The sequence below is a fragment of the Cetorhinus maximus genome, chromosome 23 (assembly GCF_964194155.1).
Source record: "Cetorhinus maximus chromosome 23, sCetMax3.hap1.1, whole genome shotgun sequence".
Classification (NCBI taxonomy): Eukaryota; Metazoa; Chordata; class Chondrichthyes; order Lamniformes; family Cetorhinidae; genus Cetorhinus; species Cetorhinus maximus.
This window is the reverse complement of record NC_135901.1, coordinates 27,252,634-27,271,030: the sequence shown is the minus strand read 5'-3', so window position 1 is coordinate 27,271,030 and position 18,397 is coordinate 27,252,634. Positions and strand designations below refer to the sequence as shown.

At 45.2% G+C, this 18,397-nt stretch overlaps 5 protein-coding genes across 8 annotated transcripts in view; 4 read left to right on the top strand and 1 right to left on the bottom strand.

The window, feature by feature from the left end:
* Window positions 1–18,397, top strand: part of LOC144697925 (uncharacterized) — a 203,828-nt gene that overhangs the window by 48,296 nt on the left and 137,135 nt on the right. The gene's annotated exons all lie outside the window — the stretch shown is intronic.
* LOC144697214 (uncharacterized) overlaps window positions 1–18,397 on the top strand; it is a 129,656-nt gene that overhangs the window by 17,899 nt on the left and 93,360 nt on the right. The window lies entirely within an intron of this gene.
* Window positions 1–18,397, top strand: part of LOC144697221 (uncharacterized) — a 264,883-nt gene that overhangs the window by 202,144 nt on the left and 44,342 nt on the right. The window lies entirely within an intron of this gene.
* Window positions 2,985–11,466, bottom strand: LOC144697926 (uncharacterized). The gene is made up of 2 exons (XM_078569888.1): window positions 11,458–11,466; window positions 2,985–4,078 (listed from the first exon to the last, which is right to left on the bottom strand). The coding sequence occupies exons 1-2, from the start codon at window positions 11,464–11,466 to the stop codon at window positions 3,539–3,541; spliced, it is 549 nt and encodes a 182-aa protein (XP_078426014.1). The 3' UTR covers window positions 2,985–3,538.
* Window positions 13,320–18,397, top strand: part of LOC144697423 (uncharacterized) — a 512,621-nt gene continuing 507,543 nt past the window's right edge. Inside the window, exon 1 of the mRNA XM_078569399.1 lies at window positions 13,320–15,093. Within this exon, the coding sequence (XP_078425525.1) occupies window positions 13,826–15,093 (1,268 nt within the window). The 5' untranslated portion in view covers window positions 13,320–13,825. The remainder of the gene's footprint in view (window positions 15,094–18,397) is intronic.

Here is an 18,397-nt window from a genome sequence, read left to right as displayed (position 1 = left end):
GGTTATGATTAGGTCTAGGATTATGGTTAACGTTCGGGTTCGGTTCAGGGTTGTGGATAGGGTTAGGGTTAGGTTTAGGGTTATGGTTAGGTTTATAGTGAGGGTTCGGGTTAGAGTTAAGTTTAGGGTTTGGGTTATTGTTAGGAATTAGGTTTATGGTTAGGCTTAGGTTTAGGGTTTTGTTTAGGGTTATGGTTAGGTTTAGGTTTAGGGTTATGGTTAGGTTTAAGGTTATGGTTATGTTTAGGGTTAGGGTTAGGGTTAGGCTTAGGGTTAGGTTTACGGTTGTGTTTAGGCTTAAGGGTATTGTTAGATTTAGGGGTATGGTTAGGTTTAGGGTTAAGGTTAGGGGTTAGGGATTAGGGTTAGGGTTAGGCCCCTTTATTTCTGGGTTCGTGCATACGCAAGACCCTTTATCTCCGGGCCAGTTTATACACAAACCCCTTTATCTCTGGGCCAGTTTATACACAAATCCCTTTACCTCCAGGTCAGTGTATGCACAAGCCCCTTTTATTTCCGGGTCTTCAAACCCCCTTGAGCTCAGCATCTCCTTGCTCAGCCCATCCTGCTGCATTCTGGGTAGGGGTTATCTTGGCCGTTTCCTGCTCTTTACCCACTATCCTCTGATTTCCAGCTATTCCAATAACCATGTGCTGTTTGTGCATTAACAGTCCGAACATAACCTTGAGAGTGGTTCAAATGTTCAAAACTCCTCGCCTAAGTTAAAAATGCTGAAAATGGGGATCCTCCTCCCAATTTACTTCATCAAGCCCCACCAACATATTCTTCCGTTTCTTTCTCCTTCATGTGTTTATCCAGCTTCCCCTTACAGACATCTATCCTATTCACCTCACCACCCACAACCAACTCCCAACCCCCCCCCCACCCCTCTCCTCCCCCCTCCCCACCGTGGGAGCGAGATCCACATTCTCACCACTCTCTGGGTGAAGAAGTTTATTCTCTTAACTTTCTTCTTGTCCCTTTTAATTGTTGCCCAGTTTCTCAGCTCGATCTGCTGATCCTGGAATAAGGAAAAGGGCAGATAAAGGATGAGGCAACTGAGACTTCACATCACTTCCCTAGACAGCAGGGCTCAGTCCATCCCATACTCTCGCCTCTGAGTCTGAAGGTTGTGGGTTCAAGTCCCCACTCCAGAGATTCGAGTCCCCCATAATCCAGGGCTCACACTTTTTCAGACTTTAGCTGGCAGGTTCCTAAATTCTGGAATTCCCTCCCTTAACCCCTTCACTTCTATCTCCTCCTTTTAGACTCTGCTGAAAAGCCATCTTTTCTTATCTCAGTGATACCAGGACTTGACAAACTGTGTGTCCAAAACAAAGCTGATTTAGTTGTCATTTACGTAGAATATTAAACTCCAGCCCAGTTACAGGGATTATTCACATCAGCAGAAACAGACCCCAACTGTCAGAATGAACATGGTTCAGTCCTGGATATGATTCGCAGCAGCAATAACAGCAGAATCCAACCCCTGCAGTCAAACATGAATTCGCTGGTGTGTCAGGAGATGGGATGAGCGAGTGAACTTTCAAACAGCCTTTCCCTGATGTGAACTTACTGGTGTATCAACAGGCTGGAGGATTGGCTGAATTCCTTCCTACACATGGAACATTTAAATATCTCTCCCCAGTGTGAATTCACTGGTTTGCAAGCAGCTTAGCTGACTGAGTGAATCCCTTCCGAGTTGGATCAGGTGACTGGTCTCTCTCCGGTGTGAGCTCATTGATATGTTATCAAGCTCAATGAGTGAGTGAATCCCTTCCAACATTCAGAGCAGGTGACTGGCCTATCGTGGTGTCCCAGCAGGTGAGAGGAATCTCTGAACCCCTTCACACACTGGGAGCGAGCAAAGGGCCTCTCCACAGTGTGAACTAGTTAGTGTCTAAGCAGGGTGAATGAGCAAATGAATCCCTTCCCACACACAGAGCAGGTGAATGGCTTCTCCCCACTGTGGCTGCACGGTTGAGTTTCCAGCTTAAATAAAATTACCTGGAAAAACTCAGCAGGTCTGACAGCATCTGCGGAGATGAACACAGTTAATGTTTCGAGTCCGTATGACTCGTCAACAGAACTAAGGAAAAATAGAAGAGAGGTGAAATATAAGCTGGCTTAAGGACAAGTAGAGCAGGATAGAGGGCCAGTGATAGGTGCAGATAGCCAAAATATGTCATAGACAAAAGGACAAAGAGGTGTTGAAGGTGGTGATATTATCTAAGGAATGTGCTAATAGGTGACATTAAGGGTAGAAAGCAGGACAAGCAAGGTACAGATAGCCCTAGTGGGGGTTTCCAGCTTGGTTGCTTTCTCAAAGCTTTGCCACTGCCATGTTTATATAGTTCATCTGCTGTCGGGTTACAGTTGTCCATCACCGAGCGGGATGACCAATTGAAGCCTCACACTGATAGCTGAAAACTTTTCAGTAGATAGACAAATAATTTTTCGTTCTGCATTCAAAGGCTGATAATAGTCAGACTCTGATAATTTGAGTAATGCTATCAGATCTTGATGTAATGTTTGGTTTGCATTTCCTGTCTACAAATCCTCCCTATTAATGCCCTGTAAACGGAGATTAGAAACGATTACAGAAGTGAAGGGTGGAAAACCAGGACTGTCGATTCCAGTTCTCACAGGACATCCTTCTCCCTCTCAAACTATAAATCTCTGCACTTCCCCCCAACACCACAACAACACTCACTCCTTATTGATTGTAACAATGTGCAAGGGTATGGGGAAAAGGCCGAGCAATGGCACTAGGTCATGATACTCATTTGGAGAGCTGGTGCAGACACGATAGGCCGAATGGCCTCCTTCCATTTTCTAACATCGTTGTGTCAAAAATAAAATCTCATCTCCCCTCTGGCTCCTTTGTCAATCGGCTTAGAGGGACTCACTTTCTGTTAAAAAGCCTGCCAACCCCTCTCACCCACTTTCCTTAAAGTGCAGAAATCTAATCATGAAAAGTCCAGAAAAATCAAATAATTTTACTGACAAAAGTTTATTAATGAAACAGAACATGGTTAAAAAAATGGAAAATTACTTGAGGATCAAAGCCAACCAGAGTAAAAGGATATGCACAACGTTCTGGACCCAAATGATTTCTCTTTATTTCATCTGTCCCCTGTTCGCTGCCCTCTTTGTGGAACACCTCCGCTCAGTCCACAGGCCTGACCCTGACCTTCCAGTTGCTGCCATTATAATTCACCACCTTGCACTCATGCTCACATTTCTGTCCTCGGCCTGCTGCAATGTTCCCGAGAAACCCAACACAAGCTGGAGGAGCAGCATTTACTACCCAGGATAAAATAAATGTCCTTCATCAGCTTTTGTGGATCATTTCAGTGGAAGTGTTCACTCCCAGGCTCAAAGAGCATCATCCCACTGGAAGCAAAGTCGTGAGACCGGCCAGTCCAGCAGAAAGAAACCCTCCAACCCTCCCACTTCACCAAGTGTCAGAATGAACATGGTTCATTCCTGGATGTGATTAACAGCAGCAATAACAGAATCCAACTCCTGGAATCAATTATGAACTCGCTGGTCTCTCAGCAGGTGTGGTGACTGAGTGAATACCTTCCCACACACGGAGCAGGTGAACAGCTTCTCCCCAGTGTGAACTCGCTGACGTTGCAGCAGGTGGGATAATCGAATAAATCCCTTCCCACACATGGAGCAGGTGAACGGCCTGAACTCGTTGGTGTGCCAACAAGTTACATGAATTACTGAATCCCTTCCCACACTCGCAGCAGGTGAATGGCCTCTCCCCAGTGTAAACTCGCTGGTGTGTCCCCAGATTGGATGACGTACTAAATCTCATCGCACAGCGAGAACAGCTGAACGGTCTCTCCTCAGTGTGAATGCGCTGGTGGACCCTCAGAACTGCAGCACTTTTGAAGCCACTGCCACAATCAGAGCATTTACAGGGTCTCTCATTGGTGTGAGTGACATGGTGTCTCCGAAGGATGGATGACTGAGTGAATTGCTTACCACACATGGAGCAGGTAAATGGCCTCTCCCCAGTGTGAACTCGCTTATGTGACCACAGGGTGTATAAATCTCTGAATCCCTTCCCATACACAAAGCAAGTGAATGGCCTCTCCCCAGTGTGGCTGCATTGATGAATCTCCAGTCCCCACATTTCCACGGTTTCTCCATGATGTGGATGCCCTTGTGTCTTCCCAGGTCCGATGGTCAGTTGAAGACCTGTCCTCACACAGAACATGTATGATGTCTCTCCTCAGTGTGAATGGTGCGATATTTTCTCAACTGAGTAACTGGTTAAAGCTCTTTCCATAGTCAGTGCACTGGAACACTTTCACTCAGGTGTGTGTGTGTCTTGCTGCTGTTCCAGTCACACGGATCTTTCGTACCTTTTGAAGCAGACAGAACAGGGAAACATTTCTCCTTCCACATTGAAAAGCCAATGATATTCAGGTCCCGGTAAATCAAGTGACTCTGTCAGATTTGACATGCAATTTGGTTTGTGATTTGTGTCTGCAATTCCTCCCCTTCTAGTATCCTGTAAAAGTAGTTTACAAATAGCATCAATGTCAGTACAGTTTAGAAATTCAGAACAGAGAAGTCTAGTTTCAGTGTATCATTCCTTCCTTTCTCATTCCCACATTCCAGACACTTTCTCTCCATTCTCACTCAGCTGTACCGAATATACACCCTCCCAATTCTCCAGAAGGAGCGATCAATGCTGGTCAACAGATCCATGGTCACTGCTTCATGTCGTGGACACAGACATGAAAATGTTGCTGCAGGCTGTAAATATGGAGGGCGATGTGAGGATGAACTTTGTTCAGGAAGTGACTAGCCATGACCTGGAACTCGCTGCCTGGGCGGGTGGAGGTAGCAGAGGTGATCAATGATTTCAAATTGAAATTGGACAGGCACTTGAAGGAAATAAGCTTGCAGGGGAATGGGGATATGGAGGGGGAATGGGACTGACTGGATTGCTCTACAGAGAGCTGACATGGACTCAAGTTGCCAAATGGACTCCTTCTGTGCCGTAATGAGTCTGACAGGAAATATGTAACGTAGCTACAGTACTATATTACAAGACTATAAATAATATAAATGTACTTTATTACAGAACCATAAATAATATATCTAATAATTTATGCGCAGAATGGGAAAAGAAATGGAAAGGGGGAGAAAAGAAAGTGTTTTACTCACAGATATTGGACACAGGAGGAAGTTTTAGTCTGTGTGAAGCTCAATCTTCATTCACGCAAAGACGCGCTCTGATTGGTTGGAGGACCAGAGTCCTTCCGGTCCTCCAACTTTTCCCATTGGTCAATCTCTCGCATGAAGACAATGGGGCAGCGCGAGGGAGACCCTCTGACTCTCAAGACGGAATGAGCGGATGGCCAATGGGCAACGCCATTCACTGCACACGCGCAGCTTCCTCTCTCCCTTGGACATGCGCAGTCCCGGGCTGCCCACCCGCGTGGCGGATAGAGTGGTGCGCGAGGTTTTTTTTGGGAGTTACGGCCGCCATTACTCATCCGGAGCCCAGTCTCCAAACTCCTGGGACTGGGATGGAAAGTGGGGGTGGGGGGCGCAGTGACCCCACCCTGACACAAAGTACAAGTGGGTAGTCACTGGATTTGATTGTGACTCCCCTTAGCAAAACAGTTTGTTAACTTCAGGTGTAAAGATTTAGACACCTGGGTAACATATTGGGGAGGGCAATAGGTGAGTGTGAAACTGAACCCGAGAGTCAGCACCTTCCGGGGAGGAGAATTGGGGAAGAAGGAGGAGGAGGATAATAGGACGAATTACTGTTACAATCAATAGTTGGAAGGGAATGTCCGGGGCACAGAGGTATATAGTTTGAGAGGCATAGTGGCATTGCCATTGGACTAATATTGCAGAGATCCCGGGTAATACTCTGGGGACCCGGGTTAGAATCACACCACGGCAGATGTTGAAATTTGAATTCAACAAAAACCAGGATTCAAAGGTCTGATGACGACCATAAAACCATTGCTGATTGTTGCAAAAACCCATTTGATTTGTTTCACCAATGCCCTCGAGATAAGGAAATCTGGCCGACACGTGACTCCAGACCCACAGCAATCCTGTTGACTCTTAAATGCTCTCTGAACAAGGACAATTTGGGATGAGCCACCCAAATCACATTAACGATTGTAGGATGTTCTATGACATAATCATAATCTTGAACAAATCTTTTGTCAATTTCTGTTTCAAAATGTTCATGTGAAAAACTTGGGACATGTTGTTACATTAAAGGTGCTATATAAATACAGGTTGTTCTGTTACTGAAGGCTGCCACTTGAACTCCCCACTGCCCCCAACTCAAAGACCCCTACGATGAACAGTCTGATCAACCATCTCATTCCCACAGCACAGCCTAGCCCAGCCATTCTCAGTGAACCTCCTGTTCTCAGGCTCCATTGTGACTCTGTCCATGCTGTCTCACTGTGCTGAGCTCATGTGTGAACAAAGCATTTATGTCTTCAGATTTTTACTCTGAGAGTTTTAACCCATCCGGAGACGATGAATAGGCTGGGTCACTTCTCTCTTGGAAAGACAAGGCTGAGGGCTGTTGGAGGTTTTTTATAATTCTGAAAGGTTTTGATTAACACAGAAAATGTTTCAATTTGTAGGAGGAAGAGGAAAACGAGAGGTCATGGTAAATTTAATCAGGAATTCAGGAGAAACTTCTTTACCAGAGAGTGGTGAGAATGTGGAACTCGCTACCACAGGTAGTGATGGAGGTGAATAACACAGATACATTTAAGGGGAAGCTGGATACGCACATGGGGGAGAAATGAACCGAAGGATTCACTGATAGAGTGAAATGAGAAAGCATGGGAGGAGGCTCACGTGAAATATAAACCCTGGCATGGATTGGGTGGGCTGAATGACCTGTTTTTGTGCTGTACATTCAATGTAATTGAACCTGGTATTGCCTTTAACTCTGACATAGTCCATTCCGGGTTAAAGAGAAACAGTTTCACTCACAGAAGAACATTTCAGCTCATTGTTTCCAGCCATTGTCCAATCACTGCCTCTTGTCAGTCAGGTATCCACGTGAGGAGCCAAAGCATTCAATTCAACTGCAAACATCTCATGTGATTTGTTCCAATATATCTTTCAAGAGCAAACATTTTGCAAATTGACTGAATTTTTTTAAATTCACTGATACCATTGCTTTCCCAAAACGATTATTATTTTTCAGCCAGTCTTTATCAAATTGGAGAGTCTGTTTCATCCAGGACAAACTGCCCACTTGAACAGCACCCCATCCATCATCTTGAACGTTCACTCCCTCCATCGCTGACACACTGTGGTTGCAGTGTGTACCATCTACAAGATACACTGCAGCAACTTGTCAGGCACCTTTCGACAGAACCTTCCAAATACAACCTCTAACAGCTCGAATGACAAGGGCAACAGACACATGGGAACGGCATCAGTTGAAATTTCCCTCCGTGTGACACTCCTGACTTGGACCTATATTGCTCAGGATCTGTGCGTATGAATACCCCTGCAGCTCAGTAACTGTGTGTACTCAAACCCCAGTATTTCAGGGCCTGTGTGGATGTAAACCCCTTTAGTTCAGGGTCTGTGTGTACGCAATCCTATTTAGTTCATGGTCTGTGTGTACAGAAACCCCTTTAGTTCAGGGTTGGAGAGGACACAATCCCTTTTAGTTCATTGTCTGTGTACACAAACCCCTTTAGTTCAGGCCATGTGTGTATGTAAACCCCTTTAGTTCAGGGTCTGTGTGCACACAATCCTCTTTAGCTCAGGGTCCGTGGGTACACAAACCCCTTTAGTTCAGGGCCTGTGTGTATGTAAACCCCTTTAGTTCACATTCTGTGTATACAAACCCCTTTATTTCAGGGCCTGTGTGTATGCAAACCCCTTTGGTACTCTGAAAGAATTTATTTTTAGGAAGGTAAAGTCCAACGACATATTGGAACAATGGGGTTTACATTAGAAAGGGAGAAACATGTATAAAGGAAATGAGGTTATGTGTAAGGGAAAGGAATTCTAAGATCTAACAAGTGTGAAAAGCCTCCAGCCTCTATGTACCAAGCTGCTGCCTATAAGAAACGAAACTAAGAGAATTCATTGTGAATATCCCTGACCAGGGTATCGTGTGCCTTGCCTGGGTTTGTTAAAATCCATTTTGTTTTTGTTGCCTTCACAGGGGTATAACAGGGAGTCTGATTAATTCGTGGAGCTTGGAGTTATCATAGTAGTAATTTGTAGACCTATGTTTGTCCTTAAAGTTACTTATTTTATTAATAAATGTTGGTATGACACAGCAGTTGGTAAAGGCTGAGTTATTTAAAACCCCAGAGGGAAACTTTAAACAACTGTCATAACCTATATTTTCAATTGGTATGTTTTGAGTTGCAACACCATATTGAGGAATAAGACCACCAAGTCTAGAGAGGTTTTTATATCAAACTAAATTAAATATTTATTAATTTACAACAAATTAAACACATGCACATGGCTACAAATTACTATGATCATAACTTTTTAACAAATTCCCAAATTAATCTCCACTAAGGCAACAATAACCAATAGACTTAAACAGACATCAGGCAACGCATTTTTCACTTTACGAAATCAAAATGAGGTTCCTTTGAATTTGTTCCTTTGCAGACACAGTGGCAGGCTTACAGGTTAAGATCTTCCATGCCTCTGACTCCCACGCAGGAAAATCTTCTGTCTTTCCCTAGCCTCTGCTTTGAATGAAAATTCTCATTGTATGTCGCGGAAATCGGAGTGAACACTCAGACCCAGGAGGTTTGTCTCGGAAGCCTTTATTAATCGTGATATCACGGAGAGCCCAGTAGCATACAAGGTAGCTAGCTGACACTCTGAGGAAGCATCAGACTACACACATATTTATAGTAGAAGTTGTACATATCAAAGAGCTTGAAGGTGATAAGACTGTCTAACTTTCAATGATCAATTACATTGAGAATCATTGTCACACAATTAGTCTGTTCTAAGTTTATGACTATACAGGATATTGGGGGAAGCTCACGTAGTAATAAAAAGTGAGACAGAGAATAGATAACCATGCTTGACCTTATCTTTAGTGCTAGGGGGTGTACACTCTAGAGAACAGATGACCATTGCTTGATCCTGTCTCCTTGTGTTGGGGGCAGACATCCCAGCCTCGTCTCAAGGACTCCAGGAAGCCTGCCCATGACACTCCCCTTTCTCCCCTCCTGCTCAATTAGCTGGCAGCTGCAGGTGTGCCTGCTAGAACGAAAGAGGGAACTGTGCTGTAGTATTCCACTATGGTGCTAACAAGAGAGGGAACTGTGCTATAGTATTCCACTATGGTGCTAACTGTTTAACCCTTAGTTGACCTGTAGATGTATTTTATTCTTCCACATTGTATCACCAGGCCCTTTGAACGCTACCTCCTCTAACAATTAATACTCTTTCATAGTACCAATTTTTTTTTAACAATATAAACATATTGCTTGGTGTCTCCTAGCTAGATGCAAGATTTCACTCCCAATCTTATTGTTTATTCAACAAAATGCAAACGTACTCTTTACCTTAACTTCCTTACTGTTTAACATCTCAAAACTACTACGCATCACAGCACCCAGACTAGCTGGCTTCAATCCAATTAAGACACACACACAGACACACCCACAGACACAGACCCTACCACAAGTCCAATTTAACATAATTTCCAATAATATTATATACATTAATATCTCTTCGTGACAATGTTTAATTTCGTTTTGTAAACAAAAACCTTTAAGCTTTGGTGGACTCATTACCACTGAATTCAAAGCACACATCTCAAAATCAGAATATAAATTGCAAACCAGATGTGGCAGTTGTTTCAAGTTTCCGTCTGGGATTTGAGCAGCTGAGCATTTATGAGCTGCTGTGCCAAACATAAGCCTCATCTTTCTTCCCCCTGAACATATTCAAATTCCGATGAATGGATCTATGCTATTAGTCTCAACCGCTTGTGTCGGAGCAAGTTCCACATTCTCACCACTCACTGGGTGAAGAAATTTATTTTCTTAACTTTCTTCTTGCCCCTTTTAATTGTTGTCCAGTTTCTCAGCTGATCTGCTGACCCTGGAATGGGACAAAGAACAGAGGAAGAATGAGGCAACTGAGACTTCACATCACTTCCCCGAACACCAGGACTCAGTCAGCCTCATACTCTCGTATCTGAATCTGAAGGTCATGGGTTCAAGTCCCCACTCTAATGACTCGAGTCCCCAAAATCCAGGGCTTCAGCTGTCAGGTTCCTAAGCTCTGGAATTTCCACCCTTAACCCCTCCACTTCTGTATCCTCCGTTAAATCTCTGCTTAAAACCTACCTTTTTGCATCTCAGTGACATCAAGGACTTGACAAACTGTGTGCCCAAAACAAAACTGATTTATTTGACATTTACCCAGGATATTAAACTCCAGCCCAGTTACAGGGATTATTAACATCAGCAGAAACAAACCCCAACTGTCAGAATGATCATGGTTCAGTCCTGGATGTGATTAGCAGCAGCAATAACAGCAGAATCCTGCCCCTGGAATCACTTGTGAACTCGCTGGTGTCTCAGCAAGTGGGATGAACGTATGAATCCCTTTCCACACTTGGAATTTAAACAGCCTCTTGCTAGCCTGAACTCGCTGTGGGCCAGCAGGTTGGCTGACTGAGTGACTCCATTCCCACATATGGAGCAGGTGAATGGCCTCTCTCTCTCCGCTGGGAGCTCACAGGATGTAATAAAGCTCAATGAGGGACTGAATCCCTCCTCTTCTTCTTGAATCTGACCCACAGTGTCATGACCTGCACCATGGGTAGGGTAAGGAGGCAGATCCTGAGTCCACCACAGCTGGAACGGGCATCGATCCCCGTGCTGTTGGCACCAATCTGATCCACACCCAACCAGCCCCACCGAGGAGTGTGAATTGTTGTGGCAACACACACTGTTACATGCAAGTTACAGTCCTTCCAAACCCACGACCACTACCATTTGAAGGACAAGGGCAGCAGATAGACGGGAACACCACCACCTGGAAGATCCCCTTCAAGTCACTCACCATCCGGACTTGGAAATATATCACCGTTCATTCATTGTTGCTGGGTCAAAACCCTGGAACTCCCTTCCTAACAGCACTGTGGGTGTACCTACAGTACATGGACTGCAGAAGTTCAAGAAGGCAGCTCACCACCACTTTCTCAAGGACAACTAGGGATGGGCAATACATGCTGGCCCAGCAAGCGAAGCCCATATCCCATGAATGAAGTTAAAAAATCCATGGATATTGATGGCCGAGATTCTAATTTCTTTCCATTACATCACTGACCAGGAATCTCTCTGTCTTTTACCACCTGCCATGGGCGTGTGTTGAAAGGTTTTACAAGTTGATACTAAATTTGTTTGGCTGTATCATGAAGACACTTACCTTGGCCATTACGTCCTAGAGTGGGATTTGAATTAGGAGCTTTTTGTTAAGAAGCTGGGATACTACCCACGTCTCCACAAGACCTCTTGGGTTAGTTATTGCTCTCCCTAATATGTCATCCAGGTGTCTACATCTTTACAGGAAGAGAGTCACATTCTCGAAACGTTAACTCCGTTTCTCTCTCCACAGATGATTCCAGACATGTTGAGTGTCTTCAGCACTTTCTCTTTTTATTTCAGTCTAAATCTTTACACATGAAGTTAACTGTTTTGCTAAGGGGGCGTCACAATCAAATCTACTCACATGTAATTTGTGTCAGGGTGGGGTCACTGCGCCCCTCACCCCCACTTTCCATCCCAGTCTCAGGAGTTTGGAGACTGGGATCCGAATGAGTAATGGCGGCTTCAGTGCCCACAATCCCCCGCGCTGGGGAAACCTCTCTATCCGCCGCGCGGGCGGGCGGCCCGGCATTGCGCATGTCCAAGGGAGAGGGGAAGCTGCGCATGTGCGGAGCCTGTCGTTTCCCATTGGCCAACCGTTCAGCTCATCTTAGTTTTGTTGAAGGGTCATGAGGACTCGAAACGTCAACTCTTTTCTTCTCCGCCGATGCTGCCAGACCTGCTGAGTTTTTCCAGGTAATTCTGTTTTCGCTCAGCTCATCATCGGGACAAAGGGTCTGCCGGGCCCAGGAAGTTTTCCACAGCCCCATTGTCTTAATGCGGAAGATTGACCAATGGGGAGCGTTGGAGGACCGGAAGGACTCTGGTCCTCCAGCAATCAGAGCGCGGGCCTTGTGTGAATGAAGATTGAGCTTCACACAGACTAAAATTTCCTCCTGTGTCCAACATCTGTGAGTAAAACACTTTATTTTCTCCCCCCTTTCCATTTCTTTTCTCATTCTGGGGGCAAATTGTTGACTTGCAGGAACTGAAGGGAAAGGAAGTGAATCCAGGGAAAGGTGAGAGATGATGTTCTGACTGAACGAGATAAGTTGTAAGTTTTAGTTGATTTTAATCCCCATACCTCCCACTATTATTGTCTCAAGACCCCTCCTCTCATATTGAAACCCAAACCCCGCTAACTTACTCTCACAGTCACCAGCATCCCAACGCCACTCATCCCCCAGTCCTGAGGTTGAGGTGTCCCTTGTTTTGGTTCAGAGGAGTTGCACACCATGGACAATATAGTAACATAGGGCTTGGATATGCATAATGTTATGATGGGGACATTTTAGATATATTATTTATGGTTCTGCAGTAACGTTCATTTATTATTGTTCCTAGTCCTGTAATATACTACTGTAGCTACATAATGTGTTTCCAGTCACAGAGTCATTACAGCACAGAAGGAGTCCATTTGTTAACATGAGTCCATGCTGACTCTCTGTGGAGCAATCCAGTCAGTCCCATTCCCCCTCTATATACCCGTTCCCCTGCAAGTTTATTTCCTTCAAGTGCCCATCTGATTTCATTGTGAAATTATTGACTGTCTCTGCTCCCACCACCCTCGTAGACAGCGAGATCCAGGTCATCAGCATTCACTGTCGAAATAAAGTTCTCCTTAACAGACCCATCTGTCCCTAATCATGTAATGGAATACTGTATGGTAAGATCCAAAGGCTGCTTGACAATAAAGACAGAAACCGATCTTGACTTCTTCAAGCAGAATTTTATTCTAACACACGCAGAATTCTGCACATTGTCTCACCTGTTTCCTCTTTAGATACACCCAGTGAAGTATTTGTCAATTAACCTACAATACAATTTGAAACACTCCTTGGCAGTTCACTGTTTCCTACCCTAACACTGTATATTACACACATTTTTAGTGCAGTAATGTTGGGAGAATATTAGATACAGCGGAGTGAAAATGGAGGGAGAGTGCATTGGGGACGGAGATTTACAGTTTTTGGGGGACGAGAGAGGAAAGAATGTTCCTTAGAAACTAGAATTGTCTGTTCTGAATTTCTACCCTGGACTGACAGTGATGATTTTTGTAAACTCCTTTTACAGGATATTAGAAGGGGAGGATTTGCAAACAGAAAGCTTAAAACGAACTTTACATCAAGATCTGACAAAGTCACTCGATTCATCAGGACCTGAATATCATCAACCTTTGAATCTAGAAGGAGAAAGGTTTGTCTGTTCTGTCTGATATTAAACAACATTTTGACCAGAAAAGAACCAAGACATAAACACACCCGAGTGAGAGTGTTCCAGTGCACTGACTGTGGAAAGAGCTTTAACCAGTGACACAGTCTGAAAAAAACATCATGATTCGCAATAAGGAGAGACATTATACATGTTATGTGTGTGGACGAGGCTTCAACTGATCATTGACCCTGAAGGGCCACAAGGACACCCACACCATGGAGAAACCGTGGAAATGTGGGGACTGTGGGAAGGGATTCAAATCCCGATCTGAGTTGGAGATTCATCGACGCAGTCACACTGGGGAGAGGCCAATCACCTGCTCTGTGTGTGGGAAGGGATTCACTCATTCATCTACGCTACTGAGACACCAGCAAGTTCACACCGGGGAGAGGCCGTTCTCCTGCTCCGAGTGTGGGAAGGGATTCAGTGATTCATCCAACCTGCTGAGACACCAGCGAGTTCACATCGGGGAGAGGCCATTTACCTGCCCCGAGTGTAGGAAGGGATTCACTCATTCATCCGCTCTGCTGACACACCAGCGAATTCACACCAGAGAGAGGCCGTTCTCCTGCTCCGAATGTGGGAAAGGATTCAGTGATTCATCCAGCCTGCTGAGGCATCAGAGAGTTCACACTGGGGAGAGGCTGTTCACCTGCATCGATTGTGGGAAGGGATTCAGTAATTCAACCCACCTGCAGACACACCAGCGAGTTCACACCGGGGAGAGGCCGTTCACCTGCTCCGAGTGTGGGATGGGATTCACTGATTCATCCAATATGCTGAGACACCAGAGAGTTCACACCGGGGAGAGGCCATTCACCTGCTTCAAGTGTGGGAAAGGATTCAGTAATTCATCCGACCTTAAAAAACACAAGCCAGTTCATACCGGGGAGAGACCCTTCACTTGTTCCGAGTGTGGGAAGGGATTTACTGTTTCATCCACCCTGCTGACACACCAGCGAGTTCACATCGGGGAGAGGCCATTTACCTGCCCCGAGTGTAGGAAGGGATTCACTCATTCATCCGCTCTGCTGACACACCAGCGAATTCACACCAGAGAGAGGCCGTTCTCCTGCTCCGAATGTGGGAAAGGATTCAGTGATTCATCCAGCCTGCTGAGGCATCAGAGAGTTCACACTGGGGAGAGGCTGTTCACCTGCATCGATTGTGGGAAGGGATTCAGTAATTCAACCCACCTGCAGACACACCAGCGAGTTCACACCGGGGAGAGGCCGTTCACCTGCTCCGAGTGTGGGATGGGATTCACTGATTCATCCAATATGCTGAGACACCAGAGAGTTCACACCGGGGAGAGGCCATTCACCTGCTTCAAGTGTGGGAAAGGATTCAGTAATTCATCCGACCTTAAAAAACACAAGCCAGTTCATACCGGGGAGAGACCCTTCACCTGTTCCGAGTGTGGGAAGGGATTTACTGTTTCATCCACCCTGCTGACACACCAGCGAGTTCACACCGGGGAGAGGCCGTTCAACTGCTCTATGTGTGGGAAGGGATTCACTCATTTATCCAGCCTGCTGAGGCACCAGCGAGTTCACAAGGGATTACAGGAGTTGGATTGTGCTGTTATTGCTGCTGTTAATCACATCAAGGACTGAACCATGTTCTTTATGACAGTTGGTGAAGTGGGAGGGTCAGAGGGTTTCTTTCTGCTGGACTGGCCGGTCTCACGACTTTGCTTCCAGTGGGCTGATGCTCTTTCAGCCTGGGAGTGCACATTTCCACTGAAATGATCCACAAAAACTGATGAAGGACATTTATTTTATCCTGGATAGTAAATAGTGTTTTTCCTACCACTACAGGTAGATCTGAAATAAATACTGAAAGTGTTGGAAAAACTCAGCGGGTCTGGCAGTATCTGTGTAGAGAGAAACAGAGTTAACGTTTCGAGTCCAACATAACTCTTCCTCACAACTTCAGAGAGGGAGAAATGTGATGGGTTTGATGCTGTTGAGAAAGGGGGGAGGGTTCGGAAGAACAAAAGGGAAAGTCAGGGATTGGTTAGAGGGCGGGTGAGATTAAATAACAAAAATGTCATGGAACAAAAGACAAAGGGAGAGGCAATGGTTGCAGTAAAGAAGCAAAGCATTGGTCCAGAGTAAGTGTTAATGGCAGAATAAAGGACAGCTCTGTTTGAAAGCAAAAACATGAAAACAAGATGCAGACTGGCACTTGGTAAAAAAAAAATTCAAAATGTAGGACAGAGTCAATGGTCTGAAGTTGTTGAATTCAATGTTGAGTCCAGGAGGTTGTAAAGTGCCTCATCGGAGGATGAGGTGCTGTTCATCCAGCTTGTGTTGGGCTTCTCGGGAACATTGCAGCAGGCCGAGGACAGAAATGTGAGCATGAGAGCAAGGTGGTGAATTATAATGGCAGCAACTGGAAGGTCAGGGTCATGCTTGTGGACTGAGCGGAGGTGTTCCACAAAGAGGACAGCAAACAGGGGACAGATGAATTAAAGAGAAACCATTTGGGTCCAGAACATTGTGCACATCCTTTTACTCTGGTTGTCTTTGATCCTCAAGTAATTTTCTGTTTTTTTTTAACCATGCTCAATCTCATGAATAAATTTTTATCAGTAAAAATATTTAATTTTTCTGGACTTTTCATGATGAGATTTCTGCACTTTAGGGAAAGTGGGTGAGAGGGGTTGGCAGGCTCTTTAACAGAAAGTGAGTCCCTCTAAGGTAATTGGCAAAGGAGCCAGAGGGGGAGATGAGATTTTATTTTTTGACACAGCAAGTTGTTCTGATCTGCCTGAAAGCAAATTCAATAGTATCTTTACAAAGGGTAAATACTTGAAAGGGAAGAATTTTCAGGGCTGTGGGGAAAGAGCAGAGCAGTTGGACGAATCAGAGAGTCCTTTCAAAGAGATGGCAGGGGCACAATGGGCGAATGGACTCCTGCAGCCTGTGAATCTGAGCCTCCTGCTTTTGTGCAGGTTAAAAGGGACAGATTTCATTTCAGCCTCTTCCTTGTATCTGTATTTAAAGAGACGGGTTTCTGTTCAGCTCTGAGTGACCAATATAACAATGTCTCCACTCCTCTGTATATTTAAACATTGAACAAAGCCTTGCATGGCCGATTATAGTCAACAGCCTTCCTGTAGCTCTCTCTGGACGCAGCAAGAAAATATTTGACTGCTTAACAACAGCGGCATCCCCTGAAAATAATTCAAACCACCACAACAAAAACAACCTGCATTTATATAGCACCTTTAATGTAGTAAAACTTCCCAGGGAGTTTCACAGGTGCGATTATCAAACCAAATCTGACACTGAGCCACATAAAGAGATATTAGGTCAGGTGACCAAAAGCTCGGACAAAGAGGCAGGTTTTAAGGAGAGTCTTAAAGGAGGAAAGTGAGGGAGGGAATCGGAGAGGTTTAGGGAGGGAATTCCTGAGCTTGGGACACAAGCAGCTGAAGACACGGCCGCCAATGGTGGAGCGATTAAAATCAGGGATACTCCAGAATGAGAGGAGCACTGATATTTCAGAGGGTTGTAGGGATGGAGGAGATTACAGAGATGGGGATGGGTGAGATCATGGAGGGATTTGAAAAGAATGGGCCCGATTTTAACTCACTCAAAATCCCATTCGCTTTTACAGAGGTAAGATCGGGCCCAAGGAGGAGAATTTTAAAATGGAGGCATTGCTTGAGTGGGAGCCAATGTCAGTCAGTGAGCACAGGGGGTGATAGGTGAATGGACTGAGTGTCAGTGGAGACACTTTATTTGCAGATTAACAGAGTAAGCACTTTACTTGAATCAATGTTATCAACGGATGGAATTGAATCAATTAAGGGTCAGATTAACAATATCACAATAAGCCAGCATCAGCTCGGTCTGAATACAGAACAGGGTTACACCCAGTGTCCCATATTAGAGGCGGCTGTGGCTGTTGGACGCCTAGTTTCACTGTCCAGCTGACAAGCCCACAGCTTCGGAGAACGAGTCTACCCAGGGTATGTTTCTAAAGCCTCCTCACAACACATTGCCTGGTTAGCTCCCAGCTGAGAGAATTCTTGCTGCGTTTCAGGATGCTCTTTTCCTTCTGGCTTGGTCAGTTGTGGGGGATCAGCCTCCTGCAGGGTTCACGTGTGTGTTCATTGGGCTCTGGTTCCCCGTCCCACCCCCACTCTAATCTCACCGGCTTCCATCCCTCATCGACCCAACCCTGTGCAGAGCACAGCAAAGACAGGAGCACGGAGTGGATGTGTAGATCAGCCATGAGCTGACTGAGTGGCAGAGGAGGTCCCCTTCCTAATCTTCCCAGGCTGCGTGTTTTAATGGGGACTGGGACCTGTTCTAATGTTTGTCTCTCTCTCTCCTCTCAAAGATTTGATCGGGTTTACATAAAGCTTTCCCATCTCAGATACACATCAAACCCATTTCATCCCCATTTTTTTGACCTGATCCAGGCTCGACTTGCTGATTAACTAAACCCCTTCTTACCTTCCAGGTCTGAATAATAAACAGCGAACATGCCAGATTAAACTGGCTTTCCTTTGGGTCCCTCCCAGCTCTTGGTTCTCTTACCCAGATATCAAAACAGAATTGGATGGGCACTTGAGGGAAATAAACTTGCAGGGCTACAGGGTTAGAACTGGAGAATGGGACTGACCATATTGTTAAAAAGAGGGTCAGCATGGACTTGATGGGTGGAATGGCCTCCTACTCTGCCCTAATGATTCTATGACTCCGTTCCGATTCCTGTAGAGACCGATAACTTATTAAATGAAAGGAATCCCCACGACACCAATGGAAAGA